Here is a 26,831-nt window from a genome sequence, read left to right on the forward strand (position 1 = left end):
TTAAAATGCTATCTAAAATCCATATGGATGAATTATTGATACAGTCCATATTATGTACACTTATGTTCATGGTTTTTTTTATAACTTAGTATGCGTTCATAAACTCTTGCAGTTCTCTCTTAATTAGTAAGCGTACGATAAGGTCAACTTTAGTTACAGCCCAGATTAGTCTTGCCGTGGCCCGGACTCACCCTTAAAGAATAAAATTTATTGTTTCATAATTAAAATAATTGCGCATGGACGCCGCATTCCAAAAACCCTTTGCAAAATGATTGCGCGTCCATTCGTCATCGATAAATAATATAATAACATTCGGGTACTGTAAGATTCTTGGAGCTCGATTTTCTTTTGTTAATTCATATATTTTCGAGATAATATTTATATCAATAGACGTCATTCTTATATTTTCGAAAACGCGCCGTGGATTGATACCAATATTATCTAGAAAATGTATGAATTAACAAAAGAAAATCGAGTTCAAAAAATCGTACATTACACGGATGTTTTTTTTAAATTATTTATCGACAACGAATGGACGGGAAATAATTTTGCAAAGAGTTTTGGAATGCGGCGTCCATGCGCATTTATTTTAATAGTGAAACAATAAATTTTATTGTTTACGGATGCCTGGGCCACGGAGGTACGATTAGTCCCTGAACGCAACTTTTATGAAAGGATTTCTTTCCAAGAAATAAATTGTTTTATTTTCAAATTATTTTGCTAAGATTTTTTATTTAACTTAAAAAATAAAATCATATGGATTTTGAGAAGCATTCATTTTTTTTTTTAAACACAACACTGTACAATAATTAATTAATCAATTTAATTAATTAATTAATTAATTTGTTCCATTTCAATTTATTTTATTTTATTTATTTTTTTAATTTATTTTTATAATTTTTTTGTTTATGTGTAAGATCACAAAATTTCTAAATCATAATATTTTTTTATTTTCAAAATTATTTACCTCACAATAAATTTAATTTTTGAAATAAAGGCCTGATAAAATTTGTATACTAGCCTTAATTTTAAATTATTATGAAATAAATATTTCTGTTCTTGTTTTATTGAATTTCATCCGATTTTTTTTACATGTATGAGCAGTCGTCATTATTTTTTTTAAAACACACACGCACTATTAATAAAAACATGTTCTTCTCAATATATGTCACCCGTTCATCCGATTCCGTTCGTTCAAACATGGCCACTAACTGACAATGTTTTTTTTGTTGTTTAAATTTTATTTATGAGATCCAATTGATTTGAGTGGGTTTTTTTTTCTAAAAATATATTTATATAATTTTTTCTTTTAAATTAAAAAGTAAATATAGAAAATAAAAATTATTTAATAGAAATTATTGAATATTAATTATTAATTAATAATACTTGGTTTATATTTGTGTTAATATTTACAAAAAAAAAAAGTTCTTTTGATTTGTTTATACAAAAATAAGGTACATTAGTTTTTTTTGATAAAAAAAGTCATGTAGTTGAAGTTGGTTACGGCATATAAAAATTTATAGACGGTAATACAGGGTACTAACTTCAAGCACATTTGAAAATAATAAAACAAATATAAAATTGTAAAAATAAAAAAGAAAATTGAAATTTTCATAAAGATATTTGGTGTTGGTACAAATAGGCACTATTAATAATTACCTAGAATAAAAATATAAGACTGGGTGCCTGTCAGCATGTTTGTAAATAATTCAACGTTATGTTTCGTCTAAAAATGTTTTCCTTTATGAAAATTTTCGTAATTGATGTCAATTTCTTTTAAGGGGCCCGAAATTTTTTAATTGCACTAAAAGATTCAAATTGACGAACATCTATTTATATTGATTTATGAACATCTAGTAGCCCTATTAGCTCAGTTGGTTAAAGCGTAACCAATTCCGTCCGCGGTATGCTTAGGGTAGCGGGTTGGATTCCCGCAGTCGCAACAAAATTAATTTAATTAATAGTTGTGATGGGCTGGTGTAGTGCATGGTATATGCATGAAGGAGGTGCATTCAGCCTCTGAAATGTAGGAGCTGAAAATAAATGAAATTATCAGCGGAAAGGTGGTAAAACACATAATGGTATCACAATGGGCTCTATAGTCTAAGTGTGTCCTTCGTGGACAGCTAATATAACCTAACCTAACCTATGAACATCTTTTTATATCCTTTCTATTAAAAAAAAACCGAATTTTCAACAATTTTAGGCTGGTGGGGGAGTTAATAAATTTGCAATCCCCATGAAAGAGAATGATCCCACTTGCCAGAATTTTCGCAGGAGGAAAATTTATTGGGCTAACACGTAAAACTAAGAAGTGATTAAATTCCAGAAAAATTTTTAAAATACGAAAAGTTTCTAAAATTTTTCAGTTTATTTTTAATCTAAATCGATTTTTGAGATTGACTAGTTCTCGGCCAGCAAGCTGTGAAGAAAATGAACATAAAATAAGAATTATTATAATTATTAATTATGCTTATTCCTACCAACGTCAAATATTTGAATATCCGAAATATAATTTAAAAGAGGATATTTTAAAATTTAAAATAAAATCTGTTTTTAACATAATATTTTTAATAAAAAGATTTAATTTTTGTAGATTAAAAGTTTATTAGTACGCAATTCTCTGAAAAATAATTTTTTTCTGATAGATAAAATATATCAATTTTCTTTTTAAATTTAGTTTTTTTTTTATAGAATTTTTTTTAAATATTTTTTTTGACTAGATGCTGGTGGGTAGCATTTATTAGCGTATTTAAATATAGTTTTTCTTTTTTTTGTTGAATTTTAAATTATTATGTAACGCTTAGGAGTAAAAGACTAAGAAAATATATCTTTAATTATTTAAAAAAATAAAAGTAATATTATATAAAAAAATTAAAAGTTTTTTTTTAAACATAGTTTAGACAAATATACAGTTAGTTTTAAAATGTTAAATTGCGTTCCTTTACTATGGTTGCACGTGCTGGGCAGGACGGGTTTGCTGTCCATACTGTGTTTTGTATTGTTATTAAACCGAATAGTCATCAGTAAACATTCAGGAGGTTATCACAGAGTGATATTAACTTAAAGAGCTTTATATGTCTTTGTAGAACTTTGCAGCTTTCAATTACACAGCATGCTCTTTGAAGAATAAGAAAGTGTAAGCTATCTGCCATCATATTGACTCCATGACGTCATAAAAAAATATCCCGTGCTCAGACCGTTACATAATAATTTAAATATAATTAATTTATTAATAATTATATAAAATTGTGTTGTAATTGTAGCAAAAAAGATATGAAGAAGTTATTTGTAGTTTTTTTTTCTCATTAAAAAAATAAAATATGATTTAATAAAAAAAAAAAAAATTAAAAAGATGAATAAAAAATGTCAGCCAGTAGTAAGGTAGTAAAATAGATGATAATGATTGGTTCTTCTTTCTAAATTCTCTCCATATACTTCGTTTTTTTTTTTTTTTTTTTTTTTTGTTAAAAGCCATCTCTTTCTCCATAATTATAACAATTATTTGATTTGTTTTAGAGTTTTAAATTGAGGGAACGGGCGTTGTTTTTGGTGTTTGGTGTTTGTTTAGTTGTGCTGTTGTGTTGTTGGGTGTGATGGACGGTCTTTCTATCTTCATTTCATTTGTTTGTTGTTTGCATTTCTAGATTGTTAGTTGTTGTTTACATGACTTCCATTACTTCAGAGAGTGTTAAACGTGATGTAGACATTGCAACACCACTATCACTGGACGCACTTTGTACACTTGAATGATCATCTGTGTCACTTTGATTGCTTGTATAACCAATCACATCAACTTCATCTGAAACAATTAAAAATGATTTTGTTAATATAATATCAAAATTTATAAAACGCCATCTGATGGCCTCCGTTAATTATGTTTTAAGGAGAATAATAATGAGGTTTTACCTCCCTAATCATTTCTTTAAATCTTTGTTTATTTAAATCTGAGAAGGAATGGAGTATGAAGACTAGAAATTGGTAGTACGTCTGCAGTCGACTACACACGACCTTTCGACATAAGGAAATACGCCGTCTGTTGTATGAGGCATCCACAGAAAGGAAGGGATTTTGTGAAGAGAAGAGAAGGAATTAAGCCGTTTGTTTCGTTCTTATCAATACAACGACAGTTTAATCAATAAATGATATGTAAATAAAATCGTAATTCGTATTTGTTATCACGCGTAAAAACTACTGAAGATATCGACATGACCAGTTCGATAACCTCGCCAAGATCCAGGTTTTCAGTTTTAAGCATTTGACTCAAAGACAAAGTGAGAGGATGTACCGAGCTCAAAATATGCATGTATATGCATATCTTATTCGTCAGAGGAAATGCGTCTCATAAATGGGTGCATTTACAGGACTACATTGTTTAACTAAAATTTATGTGGACAGATTCTCAATGCGAGAAGTTTTGCTCCTCAAAATCCTTCCCGTGCACACGGAAATGCTTTGGAGCCAAGTGCTCGTCCTATTTATAGCTGAAAAGTATCCCAAATGAGGATTTGTTCAAGTTTGAATATAATAAAGCGTAAAACATCACTTTGAATGTATACTCGTCTAAAGTGAGACTGACTTCAGCCAGAAAGAAAAGTCAATAGATCATTTCATCGGGGAAGATTTACTCTACAAATCCCTTAACTATAAACATTTCAAAAACATTGACAATCTATTCCTCTTAATATTTACGAAAACAATTACGAATATTCTGTGTTCTATTCACAGATATTTTGTAGGTTCTTTTAAGCAGTAAAGACACTTTTGTTAAAAATATTCTGAATAGGTAGAATTGGATAGTAATAACTAGGCAAGTCATATAAGAAATGTATTATATAATATAGACATAGGTAGGTAGTCTTTTTAAACTTTTGTTAGTAATAGCTTTATACTTTCAAGTGTCAATTCAATACAATTCTATCTAATAGAGTGTATCTACTACTAACTAACAGTAACAGCCAGCCAACATTTTCATGGCTAGTAGTAGCATTAGTTAGTTACTACTTGCTAGTACTCAGTACTTAGTAAAGAATATTCTAGTAGGTATTATTATTTAAAAAAAAAAAAAAGTAGACGTCACACATATTCATATATGTAGTAAGTAATATAAGTAAGCACTACAAGTGTCTGAAGGGACTATTTGAATCAGACATTGAGACACCCTACACTTTTTATGATATTAGATATTGTTCGTTCTCAGTTCAAGTCATTTCTTTTTAGGGTACTGTACTTTGAAAAGGAAACGATAGATGTGACAACTAAAACGGGATTTAAAAACTTTGTGTATGAGGAACTTTGTAAGAATTCAAAGATTAATGTCCATCTCCTTTTAGCAAAACAAAATTTTTATGTTTTTTACATGTATTTCTATGGTGATATCGGACAAGGACGTCACTAAAATATATCTTCCTCTGTGTTTAATTAGGAATTTTAATTTAAACGTTCATATTTTGCGTACTTCTAAAGATTTTCAAAAACCAACTTCCCTTTTTTGCTCGTGCAGTGATAATTCTTCACCTGAAGTGATAAAAAAATTTAGTCAACCGTCTACTATCGCATTTGAATGAATGTTGGGGGATTTAAACCATACTTTTTAGACTCAACTGATTTTTTCATTGAATGAGAAGACAAAAGATATCTTCTTCATTTTACATTTAAATTTTCCTGCCATATTTACTCCCCTAGTCTTTTCTTATTGCGACAGTTTTCGTAGTTTTTTATATAAACGTGGCAGATTGTGTTCTTGTATAAATTTTGAACATATAATTTTAGTACCTGTAGCTTCGAAAGGGTTGTTTTTGGGCATATATTTTTTTATAGTAACATGCTTATTTAAGTTTACCCTATCTCCCCTCCCCCCATGATCCTTTGTTCATGTTAATTATGTATAATTGTTTTTATAAATTTTATTTTTTTCTTTCATTTGAGTTGGAAGATTAGTTGGGAATTGAGCCTGATTGTTGTCGTTGGGTCAAAATCAATACATAAAAAAAAATTAATGATTTTTACCCTGTATGACAATGGTGGCTGTATAAATTTAAGACTAAATGCTCTTAATAAGCTTTATAAACTTTAAGTTTAAATTTGACACGATTTTATAGTTTTTGTAGGTAGAAAACTTGTTTTGAAACGGAATCATGAAAGAATAAACTCGACTCGTTCTTGACCGATTTTTTATGTTCTTTAGTGTTACACACTCAAATCTTTTGCTTAGTTCACATGATTCACAAATCATGATAATACATTATTTATATTCTTTGCCATTTACTAGACATTTCTTTTTTATTCGATTTAGTTAGAGGATTGCTTCATTCTAATTTTAGTAACAAAAAAATTTCCTTTCTTGTTTTGTGTACAATAGAATCAAAATCAAAAGAAAAAACGTAAAAACATACTTGGTTGGAATTTTGGAGGAAAAGGGTGAGGGAGGAATTCCACGTTCTCAGCGAAAGCAAAAACTTTGTTTAGCACAGCGGGACGAAGTTTGACACTTTCCGTTCGGAGGGGAGTAATAATTTATGCTCAAGAAAACAATCTTATTAGAATCTAAACAAGAATAGGGTATTCCACTATTTTTGAAAAAGTACTTCAAAATATTGATTTTGCTAATAAAAAGCCACCAAAAATTTATTTCGGAAAAATACACACGCTTTCTTGCCAAAAACTTAAATTAAATTTTGAACCTTTTATAAACTGTTAAAAACGCGGGCATCCAATTTGATGACATAATATGGGTATCACTATACGAAATAACACAAATAATTTTGACAGATATATTCATAGACATCTGATTATAATATAAATATAAATACTTATTTATGTATATATTATACCCTACTGTCTACATTTAACTAACTGGTGGTCTATGACTAATACCGTTATGACATCACAGCAGGGCTTACCTGTGTTTTAGGTCACGTGATATACAGTTTAAAAATTACGATTTTTAATTTTAATATTTAAAAAAAAAAGTGCTTTTATGACTCGAAATCAGAATATTTAAGTATATTTTTACATAAATTTTAACTTTTTTCAAATTTCATAATTTATTTTTGATTAACGATAATACCCTATTAATGTAACCATATAAGTCCCTTTTTGAATGGGAGCTTATTTTTTTCAATACTTCGTTCCGGTGTCCTTAAGAATAACTTCGGGTAAGTGAGAGTCATCAGTACTTAAGTGAGGCAGTAAGGCGTGAAAACTGTCTAGGGATCACTAATTTCTACATTTTGACAATGTTTATTTTTCATTAAAACCATGTACCATGATCTAATCTAATATGCCACTAAAAAGCATGTGTATTACAATATTATTTTTTTTATAAGAAAGCAATCTACACAGGATTGACTGAAATTATTGTAATTTCATTTATTTCCAATACATTTCAACAATAAATTATACGTTATTTGTGAATTCAAGTAAATATTCTATACCAACTTTTTTTTATAGAATTTAATCAACTGATTTTATTTTATTGTATTAGTTAGTTCAGTGGACTCTTAAATAGGGTAATGTAAGATAATATATATCGAAAAAGAGAATATGGAAGCAATACGCCATAAAACAATTAATTAAAGATTAAATATATGGACATACAATATTTATGCGTGTAAATTTATGTGCATCTTAAGAAAAAATTACGAATTTGTTGTTTTACAAGTTGATTTGTAAACTTTGATAAAGGATACACGAACGTTAAAAATAAAGGACGTTAGTTTCAACAACGTGTGTTAACTCTGTAACTTACACCGCAACTCAATACTCAAAGTTGCTTGGATTTATTGAACCAGTTTCATGGCCATTTAATCCCAATCTACCCATAAAAAACTGCATTTATTGTTTTGTTTGGAGTTTTATATCTCCAAGAGATTTTTATTAGATAATCGTTAAGGGATTTTTAAAATACATTTTATTAACAAATTTTAATTAACAAAATAATTAACAAATTTTCATTTTCAATCGTTGATTTCACAAAAATTAAGCGATATTTTGGTAAATTTGTCGACAATTTTGCATAGTAAACATAGGGAATATGAGAAGATGACGTAGAAAATGTCAAGGGCCATACCTACCTAGTGCAGATATCAATGTAGCCTACTTGCGGGGCACGTTCACAAAATTTCTAAGAGAAAGGAGTGTGTCCAATGGAAGTTTGATGGCTGGTTACGACCTTGGCAGAGTTTCATAAGATTTACCAAACTCCAGGTTAAAGGAACTAGAAATCATACGAGACTGATAAAATGATATTGGTATTGGTCTTGTAGTTCTTGCGAGGTTAAGATTAATATTGCAAGATCAACATAGAGCTGGATACGAGGCCGAGCGAGTGCAAGATCAAGATTGATTTTACTCAAAGGCAGTTAGGATCGCTATCTGCTCAGAAACGTTCCTTGAATATTTTTAAATCAATATTTTTTTTTAAAGTAATGTCCCTTAGAAATCGAACCAACAGATTCTCGATTAAGTAAATTATCTGCATTTCGGTCAAACTTGGATAATTAAATAGTTTAAGTACTTTAAGTCATTCTGAATAACAGTTCCCATGGTCACAAGTCATGAAAATGACAGGATTTCAAGTTAAATTAAAGTTGGAAAATGTACTCAATTATATAAAAAAGTTATTGTAATTTAATTGTCAAAAATCATATACGTATGTAGTTGAAAAAAATGATCTTAGCACTATATTATTGATCCACTGATCATTTAACATTGCTTTTTCTTTGAATTTCGTAACATATTCTTAAAAAAAACAAGAATTAAAAAACAACAACCTTACATTAAAAAACATACGTATGCATGTAGTTATACATATCTGTATATGTATTTGCCTATACATACATAGGCATATATTATACAAATGAGTACATTTTCCAACTTTAATATAGCTATAACATGAAATCCTGACATTTTCATGACTTGTGACCATGGGAACTTTTCTTTAGACTATCATTTGACAAAATTTGAAAAAGTTTGATCGAAATGCAGATTACATCTAATTTGTGCGAGGTCTTTTATTTCCTACAATTAAGAAATCCATTATTTTTCCCGCAGAGGCAGTTGAACATTCTGTATTTAAATATCTTACATAATATAGTTTATAAATAAGTAATGATTTTCATTTTGTTCGAATGTGTATTTGATTATGAGACTAACTGACTTGAGATTCAGTAGTCAGAGTATGCTACACAAAACATGGAATTTATTAGTTATATATATAAAAGACAAAGAAGGAGAACAGAACCGAAGCACAAGCTGAAGCAGAAGATTAGAGAGAAGTAAAAAGGGAATTTGTAGTTCCTATAGAAAGTACAAAGAAAATGAAATAACGCTTTACAATTAATTAAACTTTGTTTCAAATTCTATATCCTATTGCTAGAGCTAACTCTATATGTAAGCTATATATATATATATATACTAGAGTGATACCCACCCGCTTCGCTGGGTTTAAAAGTAAAGATTGACAAAGATTGCTCTCGCTTATCCCCTTTCTATAATACCCGAAACAATGGTAAGGATTGTTTTACACAGGTAAAATATATGTATGGTTTTCTATTTTTATAAATGTATAATAGTAATTATGAATTAAGTATATCAGAGAAGATGGCCGTGAAATATTTTATATTGACTATTTTTACAGAAAACTGTAATTTATGGTAATGTCAAATGACTACTTTTACAGAAATCTGTAATTTATGGTAATGCCAAATTAAATTAATTTTTTTTTTTTTTTTTTAATAATATATCTTTATAAATTATATCTCATGTGTTATTCTGATGTATGAGCTATATTGCTGTACATTTTCATTAAAAACCATTCGCTAGTTTTAGCGTGAAAGCGTAACAAACAAACAACAAACATGCTTACTTTCGCATTTATAATATATAGAGATATATGTTGCGTTTTCTCTTATTCAACTTCTTTAGTCAACTACTTTACTAACCAGTTAGTTACTATACATTTTACTATATACAAATTATTTTCTTTGTATGAAGAATTCTCTCTTAATAGATGATAAATTTAATAAATAGGCCAGTCAAATTAAATCCAATAACGAGATTTCTATTTGAAATAAAGCTGAAATTAGTTTTTAACATAGTTCGTTGAGTTTGAATAGAGTCATTCGAGACAAACTGTGTGCACTTTTTCCTTTTCAAACGATACCGATGTTTTAAATATTAAAGCTAAAGAAATCAAAACATATTAACATAAATAGAGTATTTATTTGTCTATAAATGAAAACAGAAAGTTAAATAAATTTTAAATATTTCTTTTTGGAACAAACAAAGAAATTCGGAATGAGTTCACTTGCCCGGTCCTAGCCCCGGTTGCCAAAAACAATCGGGGATCGGACTAAATTTTTTTTAATCACTTCAGTTGAAGAATTTTGACTTCTCGAATAGAAAAGTGAAGTTGGTTTTTAAAAATATTTACTAATATGCAAAATATGAACGTTTAAAATTCCTAGTTAATTAAACAAAGAGGAAGATAGCCACTAGTGACGTCATACGTGAGTATCGCCATAGAGATTACATATAATATTTTATTAAGGTGACATATCCTTCAAAACTCGAAAAATAAGTTTTATTGATGAAAATGTTTCAAGCAAAAAATGTTGGGTGTATAATAACAAAATTTTATATAAACATCTTCTTCTATTTTATCCCCATGAAGAATGAACTTTTTGGAAATAGTCTTACAGTAAAGTTTTGCTTTGAACCATAAGCTCATGTATCATTTTTTACATTTCTAACTTGAAAACTGACTCAGCTACAAACAAAATTTCAACTCTCATTTTAGCCCCTTACGTTGTTTGTGCAAAATTTCATGCTTCTAGATCCAGTGATTTCAGTTGTGCGTTGATCAATCAGTCAGTTTCTTCATTTATAAATATAGACTATTTATGTTAAGAGATTCATTATCAAGAAAAACTAAAGGTCAAAAATTTTATGTCTCAAAGAAATTGTTCTTACACAAGCCCTGAGAATATTTCTGCGGCGTCTGACCATTCTTGGCAAAATCTCTAGGTACGCCAATGGTTATAGCCATAATAGGGTTAAGGCCTACATGTAGAATAAAGAACATTGAATTGCGAATAAAAAAGTGTTTTCTTATAGAAAAAGCCTTGGTACCGATTTTTTACAAGTTAAACGAAAGAATAAATCGATGTGTGAAGCATGCGCGTACGTGTTTTTCTTTTTTTTTTATTATTATTCTTAGTTGACTAATTAAAATGCTTGCATTCGAATAATTAAATAATTAGGTACATGTCACATGTCACATGTCAAATAAATACCAAACCATACGTTATTGTTATTTGTATATTTTAATAATATACAGTATGATTTTTAATTTATTAAGGTAGTACTATCGGTAATAGACTTTGCATTCAGAATTTAATGAAACTTGGCATAGTTGTTCATTATTATATCATAATTAACGAAAATTTGAACGTCCAGTTTTGTGAAATAAAATAAAATCTGTGATTTCCCATAAGGATCAATGTTAAAATATCTTTTTTTCAGTTCTCTGAAGGCTCCTAAAAATTTAACTGGTTAATTATGACATAATAATGGACAACTATACCAAGTTTCATTAAATTCTGAATTCAAAGTCTATTACCGATAGTACTATCTTAAACAAAAATATATTAAATAGTCACTAGAAATATTTATCATAAACAAGAAAATATTTTATTTTTTTTGAAAATAAAAATCAGCCCATGTTACTTGCTGATAATGTACCTTTCTTTAGGTGAAAGAATTTTTTAAATCGGTTAAGTAATTTGGGAGTTATATTGACTTTTATAAATAAAACAAACTTTGTCCCGTTTTTTAACGCCTTAGGGGTAAAAAAAAATCGTTTTTTATCGGATGTCAGATGTCTGTGTCATACAAAGAACATACCCTCCAAGTTTCAGGTCTCTACGATCAGCGATTTAAGCTGTGCGTTGATCCGTCAGTCAATCAGTTCAGTCATTCAGGATAAAGCATTTTATATGTATAGTTTTAATTTGATGTACAACTTTGCTTTTTGTCACTTTTTAAACTTAAAATTCGACGAAGTTAAATCGATAAAAGCACCTTTTTTTTATTAAATCATGCAAAATCATTTTAACTTTTGTATTATCATAATTTTTTATTTATCTATTAACAAGTCTGATGAATGTTCGTCTATACTAATTAAGTGAAGAAAATAAATATTTGATTGCTTAAAAATTAAAGTAAAGTTATAAGTAAACATTTTCTTGAACTCAGGAAATATTTACTTGATATCACGTTAAGAATATATTTTCTTGCACTTAGTATTTTGCCGTGTACAATAATTTACTTAATCAGGAGATGATTGGCTTTTAAGGGTCAAATCTATCACGGCTACTGATTTTTTTTCTGAAAATAAAGAGCAAAAGGTAATCGCAATATTCTCTACGAATTTTCTTTACGCGCTAATTTTACGAAAAAACTAAAGATAATCTTTTTTGGTTGATTTTTACCATAAATTTTTACCATTTGCTGAATGGAAAATTGATTGTACTTTTTCATTATACCATCGCCAATTTTACCGATCCATTTTACTGTTTTTTAGCCACCGACACACCGGAAACTATCTTAAACTCCCATGTAGTCAATCAGATATTTAATTTTGTCGTTTAAACCATTTAAAATTGCACTAATCCATAATACAGGCTTGTTCCAAAAGATATTCACGTGTAATTGAGAAATATTTTGTACCCAAAGATGTTACCATCTTTTTGAACATTGTGTTTCTGCCATTTAAATGATAAAATCGTTTTATTTTTGACATAGCATTTTTCTTGAAGTGACTTTTGAATCACCTGTATTTAAGTAAGATTATATTATATTGTAATAAGTACTGTAGTGGTAAGATGTTATCATGTAGGTAATATTTACACATATTATAGATTACCTACCTATAACAATACAAATACGTATGCATTATGGGTATTAAGGTATAAATCCATTGACTTACTAAATATCTAATATTAATTTACTTACTATTGTTAATATTCTATAAAGAATACGTCTTATCATAGACATATTAAGTCTTACGTACAAGAACAAGTTTCTATTATAAAACTTTAAACCTTTTGTTTGTAATATTGCCTTGCTTATGAAGTTTGGTTACAATAATAAACTCCTGTTCTTAAATGACCTCTAATGAGATTGAAGTAATAAACTTTAAAGAAAGGGGGAAAGTAAATTTTTTAGAATTTATCAATTAATATCTATCATAAAACATAAATTAAAAGTTTAGTGAAGCCCTCGATACAAAATCGAATCTGATCGATTCGTTTATGGCATCGTAACTAGGGTTGCAATCTCAAAGTTCCGACAAGTGCGGAGATAAACCAGAAAGTCTGGAAATAGTGAAATTAATCGATATTTTTGATGTTTTGTGTACTCTTTTCCATAGTTGTCGAATGTAGCAATTAATAAAAAAAAAATCTTTATTTACTGAATTCTAAAGAATTTATGTTGATATGGGAATTCGGGAGAGACTACACGATTTCGGGAGTCTCTCGATCTAGTCTGGAGAGGTGGCAATCCTAAATCGTAGCTGCTAAATGGATGAACCGATTTAGATTTTTTTTTGTTCGTTTGAAAGATAATTTGATCGAGAGTGTTTTTAGTTATGTTTCAAGAAAATCTGCTCAACCGTTCGAAAAATCACCAAAAAAAATCAAAATCGATTCATCAGTTTAGGAGCTATGATGCCACAGCCATATACACAGACACGTTAAACTAATCACCCCTCTTTGTTAGAATAGCGATATCAAGGTATCATAAGCAAAGAATTGCAGAAAAAAATTCTTTCTAGACTTTACCATCAAAAAATAAAATGGATAGAATCAAAGCTATTGTAGTCGAGCCTGGGAAGTTAATTTTAGTCCTCGTGTTTCAAAGAACGGATAGAATTCAAAAATGTAAAATAATTTCTGAATGGCGTACAGATTACTTTGAGATGAGTTGGTAAATGTTTTCTCCAAATGATATAAAAATTTGAAAAATTGATCATAATGACCCCAATTGATAATATTAATAAGGAGAGAAAATAATTGATTGTGTTGGAAGGTAGCTTTAAGTTACGGTGTGCCTAATCTGATATCAACATATCTGATAATATTAAAGGAGCAAAAAAAAAGAGGGGTGCCAAATAATGTAGTTTCCAAAGGTTTCCTTTGAAATTATAAGGAATAGAAGGTTTGGTTAAAAATTTGTTGTCTTAGAGGAAACAAGAACAACTTTTTCCAAAAAAGTTTTAAAATTTTATTTAGTACACGTAGATTTCATAAATTTTCTTGAAAAAATTATTTATTTTTTGAAATTTTTTAGGAAAATTATTTTTAGGAACAAAGAAACAAGGATATCCAATATTAGGGCATAGAAATTATTTGGTTTAATTTCTAGGAGTCATATCCCAGGAACTATTTTAGTCTCCATCAAGACTTGTTGCATTTTTCGATCATTTTGAAAAGCTACTGTTTAATGAACATTTGTTTTTCAACGGTTTAATCTCGTAATTAAAAATTTAAAAGTACAATGAAACGGTGAATATTAACCGTTAAAAATTATTAATAAAAAAAACAAATTAAATAATTAATAAATATTTATAGAAAATTATTAATTATTTGAATAAATAGAAGCACAGATGTCGTTAGATGTGCAATACTAACAATACTGTATCCAGTTGTTTATAATAATCTTGATTAAAAATAGATAGGTATGGTTGAGTGCTTTTACAAGCATGGAATTGTAAGGTGAGGACTAGTAATTTATTTTATAAGTGACAAACATCATTTATGGGCTTTCTTCAAGAGTTTAAGGAGATGGTGCTAAAAGATTTTAGCAGCTAGCGTTTGAAGTGTTGAGAAGAATTGGAACTGAAACAGTTCTTTTAAATAAGCGGTGATTCAATTTCAGCTTGCTGTGTTTGCAACTCTGTGAATGCTGTGAAGTTGTTCCAAATGTCAAACTATAGTTTGAAACATTAAATTTACTTTTACGGGGACAGGAAGATTATGGCCAATTTAATCGACCTAGTGAGTGAACAATTCCCATCATTCCTAAAAATTCGAGGAAATTGTAAGTATTGGAGATAGAGGAAAACGTGTGTAAATCACTTAATTTCATTATATTTGGATAATTATTTTGGAGCTAAATTTGGCAGGAATATCAAACGTATCTATATTGCCCAAGGCTACATTCTCTTCGAGATCTAAAAAACAATAATTTACACCAAATTTCATAACATTTATATAATAAAATCAAAGTTTTTGACCAGTGGCAGATTGACGGAGCATTAGACGGAGTAAGCAACTGTCCAGAGGCCTTCGGGTGATTTCCGAAGGGTAACAAAATAGAAGAAAGGTAAATTAAAAATAAAACCGACGACGTCCGATTTTCACATCGCCTAGGAGTCTTAGAGATTTCCGGATGATGTCGCCAAATCATCAACCCATAGACGCTTTTCTTATTAATGAAGAACATACACTCTCTATCTACTTTATGAAATTTCCTGATTATAGCAAAATTCTCTGGCCAAATGTATATAATTTGACCAAAGATTTGATAAAAGTCATTTACAAAGGTAAAAAGAACCGAAAAACCAAAATTTTGTATTTTCGAGGCGCTGAAAACCATCCCAGTAAATTTATCCCTGATCATTTTCCTTGATCGAGATTAAAAATCTCTGGCATTTGCAAATTTGAAGAACTAATTCTCTAACAAATTTAATTTTCGAAAATTTTCCACAAAGTTCGTTACCCTATCTTAGTGTAAATCGCACCAAAAAACAAAATTTTGAATTTTCGAAAATTGCTGAAAAGGAATAAGGTCTTTAGAGTTTATCTAATATCAGAGACTCAAAAAATATTCCCTGATCAAGACTTGTCATTTTCCGTGACTGAGATTAAAAATTTCTGACATTTCCAAAATTGAATATTTCTCTGACAAATTCAGATTTTTGAAAGTTTTCCCGTAAGTTCGTTACCCTGCGTTAGTTATGCATGAAGTAACGGTAATAATCATCGCCATCTTGAAAAACCAAATAAATGATACTTTTCGAATTAAATAAGATATTTGAAATGTGTCAAATAAAATATGATATAGGTATAAAATATGAATATATTGTAACAAAGAGTTAGTTAGGGTTAGTTTCAACCAACCAAATGATTTCCAAACATTGATTGTTTAAATATTCAAATAAGATTATAAATTAATTGAATTGATATGTAATTATTAACAAGGAATATATATTAAAACTAAAATACAAAATTTACATATTCTTATATAACATATATACATAAATTGATTGGGTAACGCTAGCGTTAATGTTAACGTTAAAGCATGAGTTATTGATTTACACTTTGAATATTTATTATAGAAAACTTTTTATATTATTTTGATTGACATATTATATAGAGGGGAAAGTTATCTAGGTAGGCTTACTGTCTTAGCCTAGTAGACTAGAAGATGGTAATAGATTTCCCTATACTATTTTCTAGGTTGGGGAGAATGGTTTTGATATTCGCAACGTGCGTGAGTTTTATATGAGGCGTTTCCATGGTAACGATACACTACTTTAATTATAGAATTGTATGGATGCATATATAATTGTACGGATTGCATTTATTACTTACATTGAAAATTTAATATTATAGTTTCACAAATTTAAATAAATAATTATGATAATTTACATTTGAAAAATAATATTTGTGCAATTTGATTTCTTATTTTCACAATTTTTAATGCATTAAGTTTAATTAGTTAGTGTTTTTCAATAATTTTAATTTGACATTTTCTATAACATTAACATGTAAAGAATTGCAAATTAGTCATAACAGCGTCCTTCATCGCCAAAATTTTTCAATGGAAGCGCTGGCATCGATTTTATTGTTTTTACCATGACTACGCACACAACGAATTGAACTTAAGATACTGTTGGAGCAACTTTCCATAAAGATCATGTGAGATCATTTGATAGATATTATTAGAGGCTTATTGAGAGCCAAGATAAAGTAATCATGAATTGAAAAAAAATTCTTAATATTAATCGATATGAGGTTGTCTTAACCTCACCGCGTGATCAAATATGCCGAATGGTGCCATGAATGTGATACAACTACCGTACGGGATTGAGTGGTGAAGTTGACACAACTACATGAGAGTTGTTTGTATGAAAGCAATATACTGTCTAGCAGATTTCAAATATTGTTGTTTTGAAATGCAACTTACTTTTAAACAACCTTTTTTTAACCAACTTACTTTTAAACAACCGACCTACGGATTACTATTATTTTAGTGTCTTAAGTCCACTGCTGTACCAACTGGGGTATCGATGGTTGTTGTATACTTAATAAAGATATGTTATATATTATAAAAATGATCAATAAGTTAATTTAAACTAACCAAAACGAGCTAACTGCATAGTGACTAAACATGACAGGTATGTGTTCGTAGTAACCAAATCCTATATTAAAAACAAACGCAAAGTAAAGTTCTTTTATATATAACTACGATTTTCTGAGATGAGCCAACCTAGACTAAATCTGCTAATGTTATTTAGGTAATTTTTCACCTATTATTCAGATACTTTTTAAGCAACCGATTTGAGATATATTCATAGAGATAATATCAAAGAGTTGCAAAGTAAACGCCAAATGGTTGATCGCAGTAAAGAGAGACAGATAAAGCAGTTTGCGTATAGTTAGTTATCTTTGTCTCTCTTATACGCCTACAATTTCTGCCTCTTTCTATCTCTCTGACTGTGGTCAAGAATTCACTTATTGCGTTTCCGATTTCCATATATGTCTCTATTGGTATATTACAAAATACACCACTTTCTTTGCAACAATGTACTTGGCTTTTCTAAAGTCTTTTTTAAACAAAAGTTCTGGACGGAAACGGACCCAAACCATTTCCGAGCTTAACAATCTTCCCATTTATATAGGTTAGATTCACTCAACCAATATAATACATGTAATATGATACTTATTTCTATGTTGTAAAGTAGTATTTCTATATAGTTGAGTCGGTAATGCAGATAACTATAATGTTGTTTATGATGATGATGATGTTATTTATGAATAATGTTTTGATGTATAAATATCATTTATTATGTTCATTCATTGATAAGATGAATATAACTAACATGTCTGCCTTTGCTCTGCTCTGCTCTGCTATAGTAGTGCTAGCTAGTTAGAGTTAGTAGTGCTTGCTTGCTCTAGTGCTTCTAATATAAATAATGACATTAATCATTATATTTTTATTTACGTTACGTGAAAATGTAAAGTGAACAAACAATATAATATATTTGAGATTATATTTTTACTATGTGTAATAAAGAATCAACCCACACATATCAAAAATATATCAGCCAACCCTGTGGTATTTAAAAGGTACGTAGTTATGGTATTAAATAGAAAATGGTCGCAATGGTCGCCATTTTTGTGCCAAGAAGTAAAAGAAGAGAGGAGAAGTGGAGAAAAAGAAGAGAACTGGCTTAATTGATGTTTTTGTAGCTCAGGAGAATGAGTTTTGTATTTTTTGTTTTAACGGAATCGGAAACAAAAAATTTTTCCCGATTTTTTCGATTTTTTTCTAAGGGGTACCCCTTAAGAAAATTGCAAAAAATTGCAAAATTTTTTTTCCTTCGATATCGATAAAATTCATTATATAAGGTAATTTTGACCCAAAATATCCAAAAATAGGGTTTATTTAATGATTGGTTGCGTGGCTTTTGAGATATAATCCAAAATTGGACACAAAGAGCGATTTTCTCAGAAACTATGCATCCAATCGATACGTACACCCCATTTTTGTATTTTTTGGGCCAAAATTAACTTATACACTGAGTTTTATCGAAATCGGAAACACAAATTTTATCCCGTTTTTTTTCGATTTTTTTCTAAGGGGTACCCCTTAAGAAAATTGCAAAAAATTAAAAAATTTTTTTTGCCTTCGATATCGATAAAATTCATTATATAAGGTAATTTTGACCCAAAAAATCCAAAAATAGGGTTTATTTAATGATTGGATGCGTGGTTTTTGAGATAAAATCCAAAATTGGACACAAAGAGCGATTTTCTCAGAAACTATGCATCCAATCGATACGTACACCCGATTTTTGTATTTTTTGGGTCAAAATTACCTTATACACAGAGTTTTATCGAAATCGGAAACAAAAACATTTTCCCGATTTTTTCGATTTTTTCTAAGGGGTACCCCCTTAAGAAAATTGAAAAAAATCGAAAATTTTTTTCTGCCTTCGATATCGATAAAATTCATTATATAAGGTAATTTTGACCCAAAAAATCCAAAAATAGGGTTTATTTAATGATTGGATGCGTGGTTTTTGAGATATAATCCAAAATTGTACACAAAGAGCGATTTTCTCAGAAACTATGCATTCAATCGATACGTACACCCGATTTTTGTATTTTTTGGGTCAAAATTACCTTATACACAGAGTTTTATCGAAATCGGAAACAAAAACATTTTCCCGATTTTTTCTAAGGGGTACCCCTTAAGAAAATTGAAAAAAAATCGAAAATTTTTTTATGAATTCGATATCGATAAAATTCATTATATAGGGTAATTTTGACCCAAAAAATCCAAAAATAGGGTTTATTTAATGATTGGATGCGTGGTTTTTGAAATATAATCCAAAATTGGACACAAAGAGCGTTTTTCTTCGAAACTATGCATCATGTTGATGTCTAATACCAGAAACCAGTGTTCTAAAATTGCAGAAAAGGTTTTCTAAATAGGCTAGAAGAAGCATGGGAAATGGATGTTGAGATAATAATGGATATAATCAGCTTTTTTTCAGACCAACATTGGGCTTTAAGTCTTCCGAGTGATTTTTCAGCATTGCTGATCGAACCACTCAACTTAACCTAGCTTATGCGATGAAATTGTGGGTATAATAAAAAAAACATTCCCTTGTGTGAGACAGGAACAAAAAAAACATTTTACCTTTAAAAATCAAAATCTTATAGCTTCCTAAAAGTCTACTCATTTACCTCCCCCTAAAGACGGCACTGTATTTAGAGATAACATAAATACAATTGTGGTATTACACGTTTTATAAATGAACAATTTTTTGAAAAGAAAATAATAAAAAAACAATAAACAGAAATATACTAAAGATAACAAAGAGATGTCTTTACATTACATTAGATAGTGATATTAGTAGTACCAACTTACAAACAAACAAACAAGACAAACAAACACACACACTATTTATTTCATTTGTCTAAATCTTTTAAATGTTTCCATGTTGACAATAACAATGATATTATAACAAAGGAAATAATAATAGTAATATGGTAGATATAGTAACTAACTATATTGCATATTGCACATTCTATGGCTTGTATTTTTTACAATTATAAATAGACAAGTGAAAACTAAATTTAAAAAACCCCCGACCAATGCGATTTATTCCTTGTAAACCGATTTTTGGAAACTTAGCTATAAAATGTTCTCAATCAAGTCGGTTCGACCGTTTAGGGGCTGCTACGATGGAACTAAGAAACACATAGAAGAACTACGTTAAATTACCTTTCAAATGAAACCAAAAAAATCAAAATCAGTTCAGCCGTTTAGGCGCTACGATGCCACAGACAGACACACACACATAGCGGTCAAACTTATAGCACCCCTTTTTTTAGTTCGGGGGTTAAAAATAATGCGAAGTAAAATACGGATTCGGGAACAATGTGCCAAGTTTGTAGCCGGAAATCAACGTAAGGTATGATTCCTATGCGGATAACGCAAGCGCAATCCTGACACGTACTTGACTGTTTCTTCTGAAGCATTTGTGCGGTCCTTCAAAGTGAAGTCAACTAAGCTGATGTGACCGCGATATTCTTTCACGCATATTAATAGTTGAAGAAGTTGAATCAACCAGCATTTACAGGATTAATGGATATGCGTTCTCCTCATTATGACTGGCAGTCCAAAAGGTTTGTATTTCTCTTCCGTACACTCAGAACTAATGTAATACAGGCTAACCGAAGGCGAAATAATATTAAATATTTATTACTAAAGAAGGGCTAACGACCTTTAGTCAAATTTAACGATCGGATTACCGCACAAAGAGTGACGAGACCAATTCTCAGACGTCCAAATTCACTAGGTATGGAATTATACAAAAAGCAACAACATTGCTGTTTTGCTATTTCTCCTATTTGCCTAGCTATTTCTCCTGAATGTTAAAGTGTTTACAATCAAGACGTTGATATTTTTAAAACGTATATGAGGTCTTAAACATTACAGTCTGTTTTAAATTATATAGTAAAGCATTACCATAGAGTAGAATAGAAAACTACAAAATATCATCTATTAGTGTAATGTACTGTCATCTATTAACCTCTATGACATTACCAAAAACTAAATAAGTATATAAAATATATTTATAAAACTTTGTACGCTCTTTTGTTGTATATAATACTAATAGAACCAACTTAACCTGAAATATTACTTCAAATATAATACATATAAAGCCTGCGCGGTATAGACACTGAACTATACAGTTAAGCGATCAGTGGAAATGAAAAAAAAGACCAAAGATCGAATTAAAAGCAATACTAGAAGGCTTCCGGAACACTATGAGACTGAATGGAGTGCTTATTTCCCTGGCGTATATAATTAAGCGAGCAAGTATAATGAAAATCGAAAATATGTCAAAGGTCGAATAAAAAGAAATGGTAGAAGGTATCCGTAAACATATGAGGCCCGCGCATCATAGACTCTGAGCGGCGTTTATAAAGTTAAGCGATCAAAGGAAACGAAAAATATCGTTAAAAACAAATATACGATAGATTAGGGACTATATTTTCTTTTTAGCACCATTGAAAATACAATCTTAATTATCTGCCGTTTGGTTCAAAAAATGATGTGTTAATATTATATTTTATAATAATAAGAAAAGGGTACAAACCAGATAACTATATTGAAATTAAATAACAAAAATAAATTTATGTATCTCAAGGGAAAATGAAAACCTATAAAGATTATAGATTACTGTGTATCATAAAAATAGAGTACCTATAATTCAATATTTATTGATTATGTGCATAGGATTTATGGTCAAAGGGGTTACCAAAGATTAAAGTATATACATATAGGTAAAGGCGGAACTGGAAGTATCCCAAGAGAAAGAGATGAAAAATAGAGTATACGCTTTTACACTGTAAGAAAAAAAAAGAAAATGGTAATTACTCATGGGACACTATTTGATCAATTTGGTATGAGCTACTAACTGCACTTATCAATTACTACCGTGAATTATTACAGAAGGTATATATTGTGCAGTCCAGTCTATATTATATGAAATTCGTGGTTATTGTATAAACATAGGAAGTATAACTATAAACTGGACTGAATTTCGATATAAAACCAATTGTTTTAAAAATAATTTTAGATGAAGGGTGGGGATAAACAATTGAAACAGTTAGTCTACAGCGAAACCACAGGTAATGTATAGCTTCAAGATATTTCATAGATTTTGAAATAGGCATCGAGTCAGTACTTCCGTCGATTTCTAAATACACAGGGTGTACCGTATGTACTGCACGCTTTTGTTGCATCAGGTAGAAAATAAAATTCTGAAACGAAAAGTCCTCTTCCATTTTTTGATCCGATGCACGGAAAGTTAGTTATTAATTAAAATAGGCAGCCAATCAGAAGCGTGGCAAAAAATGGCCACCAAGTAGATTTTCTCACTTGGCATATTTAGCATATAGATTTTGATCGGAAATGTCCGTCCAAGAAAATTTACTACCCATGATCTAATCACCTTAGATATCCCAAACGCCCAGGTAATCAAGCGGCCATAGCTTTAAAATATTGGCCTCTTACTGCTTTATTATGGATATCAGGCTGATCAGATATCTTTTCATATCGAGTTCACCACCTGGCAGACAAGCATCCCACATAGTCCGCGGGACAGCATCCTTTTTGTTAAATGACAAAAACATACTTGAAACTTAGTGAGTGGTCAATGTCCGATAAATTCCCTGCTGCGTTTTCTCAAACCTATAGCTTAAATATGACATTATCATTCTCATTTGAAAACACAACACTATTGAAAAAAATCGCAGAGAGAAAGTTTGGTAAACTCGTGAAAAGGAAGCCTCTCATGCAGTTTTAAGTATGAATTAATCATTTAACAAAAAGGGTGCTGTTCCGCGGACTAACATATGCGTTTTTATTATAAAATCATCCTAACTTATAAGAAAAATAGTAACACACATTTTTCCCTTCGAAATTTCGATGGGATTCTGGAAAATTCAAGTAACATTTTTCGGAAAGTTCAAAAACGTTATGGAAATGAAGTCGTTAGGGTAGCTAATAGTAAATAATAATATTTAATACAAAAGATTTAAATTGGTACATACCTGATTCAGAAATAGATTCTGGTTCAGCCGCTGATGAACACATTAAAATCGATGATGTTGATGATGTTGATGATTTCGATGATGTGGTAGAAGTTGATGATTGCGATGAACATTCACTAACCGAACGTCGTTTTGATAATGCTGATAATACATGCTGTGTTGTCAACGATGATGCTGACGATGATGTTGATGATGTTTTACTACGATGATGATGATTATGATTACTTAAATGATGATGATGATTTAATGCTGCCATTCCAGTTATTGTTAATTGATGATTATGATGATTATTATTAAATGATGATTGATGATGATGATAATTATTCATCATGTTTGTAATTGTTGCAACACCATTATTATTATTGTTATTGTTATTGTTGTTAGGTGATGTTGTTATTGTAATTAAATGTTGTTGCTGTTGTTGTGATCCATTCACATGATGATGTGATCCATTCACGTGTACTACACCACCAGTTCCACCTGTTGTTGATAATGTTAATTGATCTAATCGTCGTTTAAGATAACGTTGTTCCCGTGATAATTGTTCTTTATGTAATGAATGTTTACGTTCACGATCTTCTAAATTCTGAAAATAATTTATAAAAAAAAATCTATTAGTTCAGTCATTTTAGTTGAAATAAATATAAAACAAGTGAAAACAAACAATTATGAATTAATTGTTGAAATATCATGTATAGACAGTGTTGATTACGCAATCGTTTGTTTTTTATTTCATATAAGTAAAGAAAGATAAATAAACAAACACATACATAATATATGTAACGCATAAATTAAAAATATGATCAATAGGTATCTGTAGACAGGCAATCGAAAATGAACTAATTGGGTGATTTTATGTACACCTATACCAAAATTTTGTTCGTACTATCAATATTTTTAAGCGTTACAAATTTGGGCCTAAACTTAATATATCTTGATAAATTTCATATATACATGGTATAAAAATTAGTGTTTTTAGAATTTGATTGGGAAAATGATGGATTTCATTACTAAACAGAGTGGTAAAAACTATCAGATTAGAAAATCAGAATGGATTTTATTTAGATAAAAGCGTTATTTTGTAGTTTTAAATTGATTTTAAATAAACCACTTTTTTAATGGTCAAATCAGTCCATAGACCATTACAGCTTTTTTAAAGATTTAAACCAACTTATAACTGTCAAATGGGCTGCTTGACTTCATTAGTGATTTTCCTAATGATTTTCCTAATAACACCCATTTTATATTTTAAATGTGAGGCTTTTTATTTGAAAATAATGGAAAATTATAAAATCATAAAATTATTATTAATATGTCATACATCATATGACATATGACAGCATATGTTATAATAATAGTCCTATTCTATTTTATTAATAGTTTATTATCTACAATAAATTTATACCGGGTGTCCCAAAACTAATTTGCCGTGTATCGAAACTACTACCCCTATAAAGAAACTAAACTGTTGATTTATATAGTACATCAACATATATGTCTACGGAATAGTAGTTTCGTGATAACTACTATGTATGCCTAACTACTTCTAGACCATCCATGGGCAAACGTGGCTTAGAGAAGCCACTCAGACTTCTGTATCTAACATACGAGTAAGACAGTGATACCCTAACCAGTGTCAACCAATAATACGAGACAGAGTGATAACATTTTTTTTCTACCTATCTCATTACTATTAGAGAAACTGAGATAGGTAGAATAGTCGTATACCTGTCTCGCTTCCTCCTCAATTAGCAATGCGGACTTGCATAAAGAGACACACAATAAACTTTATGGCACACAATAAACTTATAACAATGGTGGCTTTGACTTAAAATAACTCGCCCACGCCTGTTCTAGACCCTTAAAGAAACGAAGCTGTGGGCTTACACAGGATACTTTAAGAGGTTTGTACAACACTTTACCAGATTAAGTACAGCTCAAAATAAGTCGATTTAGTTAAACTTGTCTTAGTGTTAAGTTGGTTTCTTTGAATGATTTGACATCTAACAACCTACGTCGGTTTTTTTTCTATAAAATGTCAACATTCACAATTTTAGCAAAATACAATTTCGCGTTTGGAGTATAAGTTACAAAAAATGATTTCAAAATTTCAACTTTAGGACAGCTTGGATTCCAAACAACTTTGTACTGAGGTAAGTTTAGCTAAATAAACTTATTTTCAGCTGTAGAGTTGGTAGAGCTTTTTACACTTTGTATATTAAAGTTTTAACATCAAAATTGGAAATATCCAATCACTTACATAGATTTATACCATCTTAAAATAATAAAGCGTAAACAAACTTGGAAAACTCATCATAGAATTTTAATTGGCATTAGGGCTAAAAGGATATAATTTTGGATGAATCACTCTGTATAAAGTAAACATACACACGTACTTACGTACTTAGGTACGCATGTGTATTAAATATGATTAACTAAACAATCATTTAATGTCAATAACTAACTTCTAACTATTCATCATGTGGTCTGTGATGTGATGTTAACATAACATGTATATTATTAGATGTATTGATCAATCAGTCCACTTTATATGATAAAGTTCCTTATTACATACATACACATGAACTGAATAATTAGAATCTGGACTGACTATGTGGACTACGGAAGCCTGAATGGTTCATGATCAATTTATGAAAAAGTGGCGCTACACTTGCTTTTTTTGTTTTTTAAATTTGTACTACCCACAAGTATAAAACCAACTTTAAAAAAGTGCACTTGTGACTTGTGGTTATGGAAACAAACCTTTTTGAAAATGCAAGAATAACGCAGAAATTGTTTTAAATAATCACATGCATATACTAACCTTAATAAAACGTTTCGCTTTCGTTAATAACCCTAATGTTGTATGTCGTGATGCTTCTGGTCCTAATGGTACCATATCTTTTAGTTTTTCTAGACAATTTCTCAGATGTGCTCGTCTGTAACAAATCAAAAAAATCAAAATTATTGGTATTATTCATCAATTATTTAAAAAAAAAATTAATTATGTTAACTGAAATCGGCCGTTAAAATTTTTTTATACCAACATATAATACAATAGCAGGGCAATACCCAATCTTTGAATACAAATATCTCAGGTCAATACAGTAAGAACAAGAAGTTAGTATACAAGATTATTAAAAAATTTTCCTTCTAAAAATTTTATTGGCTCCATACTGGAATAAACAACATTAAAAAAATTTAATATTAAAATATCGAAAATAAACTTTAAAAAAAGTTTAAATAAATCAGTTCAATTTTAGTGGAGTGTGCTGTACATTTTCCAGAATAAGAAGGATATTTTGATTTTCGAATGTTAATTGACATTTTTTTGACATCATATAAAATATTTGACATGCGTAAATCGAACCCTAACAAATATATATTGTAACATACATAAAATTT

At 29.6% G+C, this 26,831-nt stretch overlaps 1 protein-coding gene across 1 annotated transcript; it reads right to left on the minus strand.

The window, feature by feature from the left end:
• Positions 1-3,662: 3,662 nt before the first annotated feature.
• Positions 3,663-26,325, minus strand: LOC123301034 (putative uncharacterized protein DDB_G0277255). Its single transcript, XM_044883762.1, has 3 exons — positions 26,251-26,325; positions 23,427-24,012; positions 3,663-3,802 (listed from the first exon to the last, which is right to left on the minus strand). Exons 1-3 carry the CDS (start codon positions 26,323-26,325, stop codon positions 3,663-3,665), a joined length of 801 nt encoding a protein of 266 aa, XP_044739697.1.
• Positions 26,326-26,831: the final 506 nt, after the last annotated feature.

The sequence above is a fragment of the Chrysoperla carnea genome, chromosome 5 (genome assembly GCF_905475395.1).
Source record: "Chrysoperla carnea chromosome 5, inChrCarn1.1, whole genome shotgun sequence".
Taxonomy (NCBI): domain Eukaryota; kingdom Metazoa; phylum Arthropoda; class Insecta; order Neuroptera; family Chrysopidae; genus Chrysoperla; species Chrysoperla carnea.